The sequence below is a fragment of the Chanos chanos genome, chromosome 14 (genome assembly GCF_902362185.1).
Source record: "Chanos chanos chromosome 14, fChaCha1.1, whole genome shotgun sequence".
NCBI classification, from domain to species: domain Eukaryota; kingdom Metazoa; phylum Chordata; class Actinopteri; order Gonorynchiformes; family Chanidae; genus Chanos; species Chanos chanos.
This window is the reverse complement of record NC_044508.1, coordinates 17,314,676-17,324,167: the sequence shown is the minus strand read 5'-3', so window position 1 is coordinate 17,324,167 and position 9,492 is coordinate 17,314,676. Positions and strand designations below refer to the sequence as shown.

At 42.6% G+C, this 9,492-nt stretch overlaps 1 protein-coding gene across 1 annotated transcript; it reads left to right on the top strand.

The window, feature by feature from the left end:
• meltf (melanotransferrin) lies at window positions 1-8,600 on the top strand. The gene is made up of 16 exons (XM_030791128.1): window positions 1-61; window positions 1,571-1,725; window positions 1,903-2,002; window positions 2,434-2,619; window positions 2,884-3,040; window positions 3,290-3,357; window positions 4,031-4,215; window positions 4,392-4,557; window positions 4,968-5,119; window positions 5,323-5,419; window positions 6,556-6,750; window positions 7,110-7,263; window positions 7,497-7,564; window positions 7,732-7,919; window positions 8,167-8,356; window positions 8,533-8,600. The coding sequence occupies exons 1-16, from the start codon at window positions 1-3 to the stop codon at window positions 8,598-8,600; spliced, it is 2,190 nt and encodes a 729-aa protein (XP_030646988.1).
• Window positions 8,601-9,492: the final 892 nt, after the last annotated feature.

Genomic DNA, 9,492 nt, shown 5'->3' with positions numbered 1-9,492 from the left:
ATGCACGTTTGCCAGTGCAAAGAGCACAGTGGTTTGCTGACCAATGGAAAATGGTTACATGGTCAGGTGTCACATTCTTCTCCTTTTTTTCAAGCTGATGCATAAGCCAAAAGAAAAGTGACGTGTCTATGAGGTGCTCTGACGTAAGGGGTATTTTCTTTGCATGGTTTAGATCCACTCAGCTCCTCAGGGGCAAGGTAAACGCACATAATACAATCTAAGTAATCGCCTACATTCTGTGGTAAAGCATTTCCATCAAGACTGGAGTGGTCTCCTCCAGGATGGAAGAGCCCCCATTCACATGCCACCTGTGGTCACTGAATTGTTTGATGAATATTAAAAAAAATGTAACCTTAAACCATGGCAGCCTTAGTCACCTGATCTCAACGCAAATTAACGGAAGGTTCTGAAGGGGCAAGTGAAAAAGCATTTCACACATCCAGCAAAGTGCCAAAAGGTGGAATTCTATCCAATAAAAATATCGTTGCATTACACCAATGTTTCGGAGAGGGGCGTAGTCGATGTGAAGGCGCACTGAAGCTGTGTGTCTTAAAGTGTTTCATTTTGACATTTATCTGTAGGCTATGGGCTACCTGTATAATCGTATTTGCACGTCGTCTTGATTGTCAGAATTCTAGGCTATTACAGCTGTAAGTAAACATCAGGTAACATTTCATTTACTAACAAAATTTATCGATGATTTACAAATGATTCTGCTGTAATGAAGTGTGTGAATGAACGCATCATTACGCACTACATCAACGCAAAGTTTAGCTCCAAATAGAGGTGGCGGGCAATGGAAATCCACTAAGGAGGAGTCATTGCAGTGGGAATGAAAGCCTCCACTGTGTACTCTCTGGCCGGGCTCCGAGTGGCTCTGTCAGACGTGTCGTTTTAGGTATGCGCAATGTTCCCTGAAGTTTGACAAATCAGTAACATATAACCTAAAGGACGCGGAAAACTTTCTTCAGTCATAAAATACTACATTACCATCCTTCAGGCCGTTGTGCTGGAAGTCCTGCCTTGTATTTTGGACTTTGAGACGCGGTGGTAAAGCCACGTTGGTATAAATCCAGAGGTTGAGAGACATTTCACGTCTTCGTATCAAGGTGTCAACCATGGACGCTTGGTTGTTGCTCTTTTCCTTGCTCGTTATTTCTCAGCACGGTCAGTAAGTCTTCTTGTTCGTATCCCGATACAGATTAAATAAAACGTTATTAAAATGTATACATAACGAAATGATAATGTATGTCATGCTTAAATACAGGGACCTTTCGTTTTATTACGTTCAATGATCTATTTACACGTGATCTCAAGTGTTAATAGCGCGCGCTTATGGTTTGTTTTCTCATCCCTTTAAAAGAAAAATACATTGGGTATTTATTTCCAATGTCTTTACATCATTATGTAGTGATCTCAGGATATTGATAGAACATCATGTCATGTTTAATTTCATTGTCATTTTAACTTTTTAGATTACCTATGCCAGTTTCGTCTTCCAATCATTAAATGAAACCCCCAAATTTAACTGTTTTTAAATCGAATAACATTCATTTAAATTTTTATACAGCCTCTGGCCAGAGTAGCATTAGGTGGTGTACTGTGTCTAATGAAGAAGAGTCAAAATGTAAGGCAATGTCAGAGGCATTCAGCAGAGCGTCCATCCGTCCGACCCTCGCATGTGTTCGCGATTCGTCTGTCGCAGGATGTGCTCAAAAACTTACGGTAAGTCACACAATCTGGGCGTCGTTGGGTGTACGCTATAGCTTTGCGCAAACCTAGATATTTCACGACCTAGTGAATTTGGTTGCAGTAGGTTTGTGAAACGTATGTCTTCCACTCCAGCTTAGGGGCCGAAAAGCCAACTCACCATAAATCTGTAACGTGTGATTTCTTTCTCAGAATAATCAAGCCGATGCGTTCTCAACCAGCGCCAACAGCATTTACGACATTGGGAAACAATACAACTTCAAAATCGCTGCAGGAGAGTCGGATGTATCCGGTACGTGTTTTCGCCTACCTGTTGCACTGAGAATTGTCCAATGCCCTTTACCCTCTGTGCTCCCGTTCACCTTAATACACGTGTAGTCATGACTGTAATTATCCTCAATGGTGTAATCAAATTGAAGATTTACAGGTGAGTGTAGGTTGTATGCCCCTGAGTTTCACCGCGATTTATTCACCGGGATTATTTTATATTTAACAAAATAGTAGTTAAAAGCTTGCAACCGTTGGAATTCAGTAAGGAATTCTCTTATTTAATATTTCATCCACAGCATGCGATAGCTTAACTGCAGGGTTTATGTGGTCGACAAACATATAGCATGGGTAGACTTTGTAGCGTTGAAAATAACAAATTGGTGTGTTATTGTGCGTTTTGGTGATCAGTTCACAGCCATAGCTTATCAGTTCTTCTCTTTGGCCATTCTACAGGAGAGGGAACGACTTATTATGCCGTCGCTGTGGTAAAGAAGAACAACCCGTCTATCAATATTAACAACCTAAAAGGCAAGAAGTCATGCCACACCGGAAAGGGTCGCACGGCTGGCTGGAACATGCCGCTGGGTTATTTAATTGACAGTGGCAAGATGTCCGTCATGGGCTGCAACGTACCGCAAGGTTTGCATCTTCAATGCGCTTACACACACACACACACACACACACACACACACACACACACACACACACACACACACACATACACAGGTAATACCCCTTCAGGAAGTCTCCATTGGTCAGTTTGGCATATTCGTTTTACGTAATGACAGAAGAACCTAAACAAACATGCGCACATACAGATACTCACACTTGTACTACCTCTACAATAAAAAAAAAAATGTGTATAAGAACTGACAAAGAAAAAAATTGTTTTGGTGCTTTTAGGAGTAGGAGATTTTTTCAGTGCTAGCTGCATTCCTGGGGCCACTGAAACAGGCGACCCAAAATCCTTGTGTCAGCTGTGTGTTGGAGATGGCAGCGGGAACCACAAGTGTGAGGCCAGTAACAATGAAAGATACTACGCTTATAGTGGAGCCTTCAGGTAACTGCTAACTGCTATCATAGTGTCAAAATATCGCTGAATACAAATGCACTTCTGTCGCTTTTTCCAATCAAATATGGTAGACATTCATAATACACAGCAACTACACAACACTAAGCAAAAAATCATATTTTTCTCTACATGTGCCGGTGTTATATCTGCACATTTCTAACAAGAATTAAACATTAAGTACGAAAGTTCAGGTTCCTCTGTTTGCAGTAACACCTTGTCCTGTGTGAATCTCCTCAGGTGTTTGGTTGAGGATGCAGGAGAGGTGGCTTTCATAAAGCACACCACAGTAGCAGAGAACACTGATGGTAAGATTGTTTGTTTGTCTAGAAGAACAGAGGGAAACCTCTCAGGCTATCTTAGCAGAAAAGGGGCTATGGAATATTTTTATGGATTATATCTCCAGTTGTAAACATTAAATTGAATACAGACAGATAGATGTTTGTCACAGTTGAGTGGTCATGTAGAAACTTATTCATTTTGTAAGTTGTCATGAAACTCACCTGTGATGCATCAACTAAGAACTACATCACAATGTACATTCAACGACATATCCAAAAGAAAACTATAGCAAGGAAAAGCTGTCAGTGTCTCGCAAAGCTACACTGTAAAAAATGATTTGATTAATAAGATATGTTAACATCTTTCTTTCATTTACTTCAACTTATAAAAATAATTTATGCATTTTAACTGAATTTTCTGAGTTTTCAGTGTTTCAGCTCAGGTTTTTAAGTCAGTACAATGAAATATAAATTTGAAGGTGTCAAATGAACTAGTAAATCTTATTTGATTTAACTTCAAACTTTAAGGCAGCAATTGAACTTAAGTCTTTAAGTTGAACCGGTGGAAAAATTTTTTTACAGTGTATAGCGTAAATATCATATGAGCTGTAATTATGTTGGGTCCAGTGAACAATCAGTCATAATTCTGCTTGTTTTGTGTTTCTGTGTGGTTGTGTAACCTGAATCAACTGCGTTTTAGGAAAGGGAGATGCATGGGCTCAAGGTCTGAAGTCAGAGGACTACGAGCTCCTGTGTCGAGACGGCACACGCAGTCCCGTCAATAACTACAAGACGTGTAACCTCGTGCGAGTGCCGGCCCGAGGCATTGTGGTGCGCAGTGACGTCGACACGTCCGTGGTCTACAACATGCTGCGGGAGGGACTGGTGAGAACAAATGAATGAGACTGGGCTCTTTTGTATTGTGTCATACATCTAATGGCGCTTGCTTTGTCTATATGGCCAAAATACGACCTACGCACTGTGTGACTTTGATCGACGTTGTGGCACCGGTAAATTTGCTGAGGCAGGTGGTCTTGTCCTGTCGTTTGACATGTCCACAGGAAAAGTCTGGCTTCAGTTTTTTCTCCTCTGCCGCCTACGGGGGTACGAACCTGATGTTCAGTGACAGCTCCACCAAATTCATCACAGCAGGAAGTGAGAACTACATAGAGTGGATGGGTCAGAGATATTACGATACACTGCGAGCCATGGACTGCTCTCCCTCCGGTTAGAATCCCTATCTGTCTCACACATCAGAATCAATAAGTTTAACCAAGTGTACAAGTAGATGGACCTGCACAAATGTGCCAGTACAATGTTACATTGTTAGAGTAACAACTTAAGCATTGATTCATATACTTAAGTCTTTCATCTCCACCGAAGCTTGTGCGAGTGCACTGCCCAATGTTAAACTAATCTGGTTCTTTCAACAATGTACTATGTCTGTATTTATATCTATATCATACTGTTTTGCAGTTTAGTATTGTTTAGTATTTAGTAGTTAAGCAGTTTAGTATTTAAATACCTTGTATTTTAAGGTGGAGTACAGAATTATTCCTCATACCATGGATGCATCTCTGTGTGTGTGTGTGTGTGTGTGTGTGTGTGTGTGTGTGTGTGTGTGTGTGTGTGTGAAGACATTCCTCAGTCCCTGCGCTGGTGTGTGGTGTCTCACAGTGAGCTGCTCAAATGTGCAGACATGGCTACAGCCTTCCAGAGCAAGGCACTGGTTCCTCAAATTCAGTGTGTTTCCGGATCATCTGTGGACGACTGCATGAAGAAAATCAAGGTAGGCAGGCAGACTGGTGAACAGACAGACAGACCGGTGGACAGACAGACAGATAGATAGACCATCAGACAGACAGACAGATCGATATATAGACAGATGGACAGGCAGATAGACAGAAGACCCAATGTAAGCGTGTATCCATTTCTCCCTCTGCAGATAATATGCTCCAGTTTCAGGTTAATGTTCTGTTCTGTTTTCTGAAGGCCAAGGACGCTGATGCCATTACTCTTGATGGAGGCTACATCTTCAATGCAGGGAAACAGTATGGACTGGTGCCTGCTGCAGGGGAGAGCTACACAGGTCAGAACCAAGCATATGCTCACCTAGTGTGGCTTTGTTTAAGGATTGTGTTTTGTTTAATCGGTGTACCAGGCTCCATCTGCACTCTTTCAGTCATACAGTTAATAAGATTCAGTCCCAACAGAGCAGAAAGTTATTGTGAGCATAATGAATTGGTTTTTGTTACATCAACTGAAAATTAATGATTTTTGCCTTAAAACATATGTTACATTTATTCATTTAGCGGACGCTTTTATCCAAACCGACTTCCGTGACACACAGAATACAAACTGAGCACAGGGCCATTGAGGTGCTGTAGGATGCACAAGTTCCACTGCTTAATTCAGTTTCAGGCCAGATACAAATGCAAGAATGATGAAGGAAAATAAGATGCTCACACAAGTTGGTCAAAAAGCCATCCATAATATAAACTATCGAACATCAAGTATCACAATTCAGTGCTAGGTAGTGCCAGTCATAGAGAACATAATCAGAGTTAAAAGAGTCAGCACACATAGAGCAGTGTAAGCATGAGTTTATGCAAATAGTAAGGAAGTGCTGTGAAGTATACACCATAGACTGATGAGCAGTGCAGCGGAACATTAGAGTCATCAGGGCAGTAGGTAGGGGTCGAGTATAGAAGGGTGGGTTAGTTAGTGGTTTGTGGAGGTATGGATTTCACCAGAAAAGGTGAATTTTTAAGTGCTTCTTAAAAACTGTGAGGGAGTTAGCAGAACTGGAGAACTCTCTCCAGCATCAAGGAACCGCGAACGCAAAGAGTCCAGCTGGTGACTCTCTGCTGCGAGCTGCTGGAATTGCCACATGCCATTCCCTTACGGACGATGACGGGCAGGGTGGGACATAGGTTGTAATAAGTGACCCGTTGTACGGAGGTCTAGGTCCGCTGGTCGATCTAAAAGCCAACATCGGGGACCTGAACTTGATGCAGGGAGATACATAGAGTCAGTGGAGGGAGATGAGGAGGGGTGTGACATGTGCCTGCTTTGGTTAACATGTCAGTCTTTCTGTAATTACACAAGGTCACACAGAAACTCAAGACAACCGATGTTCAACTGACGTTTTTTTCCAAAAGCTCTTCAAAAGTATTCAAAGTCGACTGCCCTCTGGCTTAACCGTGAACCTCACCTCTGTGACAGGAGACGATGATGGTAGTGCGTACTATGCCGTGGCTGTGCTGAAGAAGAGCAACGCAGACATCCAAAGGCTCTCCAACCTGAAGGACAAAAGGTCGTGCCACACAGGCTACGGCAGGACAGCCGGCTGGAACGTTCCCGTGGGCACGCTCGTCGAGCAGGGTCTTATCCGACCGGAGCACTGCAAGGTCCCTCAAGGTAGCGCAGCCACCGCACCACACACGCGGCCAGTAACGCCGAGGCTTCACCCCAGTGAATATGCTCCGTAAAACAGTTTTACGTGCTGCTTTGTAAACGTGGTTATAGGAACTCATCTTTTCGATCCTACCACTAGTTGCTTTTTTGTTTCCATAATTTTTTTTTCACGTCTGGTAATTTTTTTTTTTTTTCAAGCAATGCATGGTTTCTGAAACGGTTGTATTTCTCATTAATACAACATGGAGCCACAAATATTGCAGATGCCTTGTGGTTTTTTTTAACACACTGAATTGAAATGACTTAGTTTTCTCTCTCCCTTTCCCTCTTTGTCTCTCTCTTTGTCTCTGTGTTCTCTGCAGCTGTTGGAGAGTTCTTCAAAGCCAGCTGTGTTCCAGGTGCCAATCAGCCCGGCTTTCCCAGCAATCTCTGTGAGCAGTGCATCGGTGACACCCTCGGCAACAACAAATGCATGAAGGACAAGGATCTCTATGACGGTTACAATGGCGCTTTCAGGTGACTGCTTTACAAAAAGAGATAAAGATACAGATGCGAAACATTATCAGACTGTTGATACAATCTAATGTGTTAACACATTACCTGTGATGCGTGGAAAATAAATACTGCTTTAAACAAATGAATAAAAGTAATTTATTCATTAAAGTAAATAAATTATGAAACACTGACATTAACCTGAAGGCTTTGTCGGTTTTAAACGGGTCTAAATGGACTCTGTATCTGTTTTGTAGATGTATGGCCACTGGAGCAGGAGATGTGGCTTTTGTCAAACACACCACTGTTTTCCAGAACACCGACGGTACGTTTCATCTTTAGACCAGACCAGAGAAACTACATTCAATGATACATTTTCCACTCTCTTTCGATAAAAGTGAATAAGCGTGTAGTTTGTGAGTTCCTTTTCAACAGCTGAGGTGGTATTTATGAAAGTCATTATTCACTCTTCTCCACTGTTCTTATTTTCAGGGAACTCCACAGAACCCTGGGCCATAAACCTGCAGTCAAAGAGTTTCCAGTTGCTGTGTCCACATGGTTCACGCGCCGAGGTCACCCAGTATGGCCAGTGTCATTTGGCCCGCGTCCCGTCGCATGCTGTGATGGTGCGGCCTGACACTAACCCTTTTGCCATCTTTGGTCTTCTGGACAAAGCACAGGTAATACCCTGATCTAGTGAAGGGACTCATTCACACAATCATGTGTTTTTTGTCTTTAAAGCGTGCAATGAGGACATTAGGAAAAAGAATCATAGGAAATAGTTGGGGGGGGGGGTTTTCACAATATTTACCGGTTCACTCAAAACTGAGTGAGCTAAATGCCTTTAACATCTCTCTTATGTAGTATTTCAATCTATCACAGTGAGACGTGAGTAATATAATATTTTTCCCTCTTCCCTCCTTTAAGCAATTCTTTGGCGATGACTCCAGTCCCGGCTTCAAGATGTTTGACTCCTCTGGTTATGAAGGCCATGACCTCATCTTCAAAGATTCGACCCTGAAGATGGTGGGCGTGGGGGAGAGAAAGACTTACGAGGAGTGGCTGGGTCAGGGTTACATGGACTCCCTTATCGCTATGGAGTGCAACTCTGCTACAGGTAGGAAGTCCATGACTTCAAGCTTCACAATACACAGTCTGCGAGAGAGCACAAACATTTACGAAATGAAAAAAGTGGAAAAAAAGAAACCTCAGTGTGTAATCATCTCTCTCTCTCTCTCTTTTCGTGGTTCTGTGTGTGTGTGTGTGTGTGTGTGTGTGTGTGTGTCTCTTCAGTGTTGTTCTCGGCCTCGGTGCTGTGGGCCAGCCTGTTGGCCTGCCTCTTGGCCACGATGGCCGTATAGCAGGTTGACCAGCACTAGTCACGGCCCAGCCCTGCAGCAGCAGCCGTGCCTCCTGATGACGCTTCAGCCTCCCTCCCAGTACTCTAATCACATACATTCTTCCTAATGCACATGCTTTTCCTGCTGCGTACTTTCCCTCTCTGTTAATCAATGCCTCTGATTGCACTAGATTCTCGTGTACATACCGAAGGTGTAAAAAATCATGAACGTGTCCCAGGGAGAATAATATGCATGGAAAAACTGTCAGTTCAGTGGTGTGTTTGTTAGAGTAAGAAAGGATAAAGAAAGGAATGAATGTGCCAGGGTTTGTTTTTTTTTTTACCCTCCCCATTTGCTTCATCGTGAGCAGTGTTTTGTGTTGGTCAGTAATGCACAGTCCTCATGGCTAGAGCACTCGGATTACTGAAGGCAACTGCCATATCAGGGAATATGCTTTGCCTGTTACATTGCTCTGTGTTAAGATACACTGTGTAGGACTTCAGTAAACAAACGCTTACTGTACTCCGTCAAACTACTTGAAAGGCACAAGCTGTATCAGTGAATACACTGTGTCTTGCACATTGTCTTGAGATTGTTTGTTTGTTTGTTTGTTTGTTTTGAAAGCTAATGGCATATCAGTGAATATGCACTAGTGATGTACCACTGCGTGTTGTAAGGTCTGGACTGATTGCTTTCCTCATGTGTTCTCCCCTCAACAGTGCAGCAATGAGACAACGGCTATACTTAATGGTTTTGCTAAACAATATATATATTGATTAGACTAGATTGCCTTCATTAGTTTATTTTCATAAAAATCAGGTTAAATTTGTCTTTATCTTCGACTGAAATGAGGAGATGCTAAGATAAAACAGGGTCTTCAGTAGTGACGTGCACTGCAAAGCACTGTGGTGAT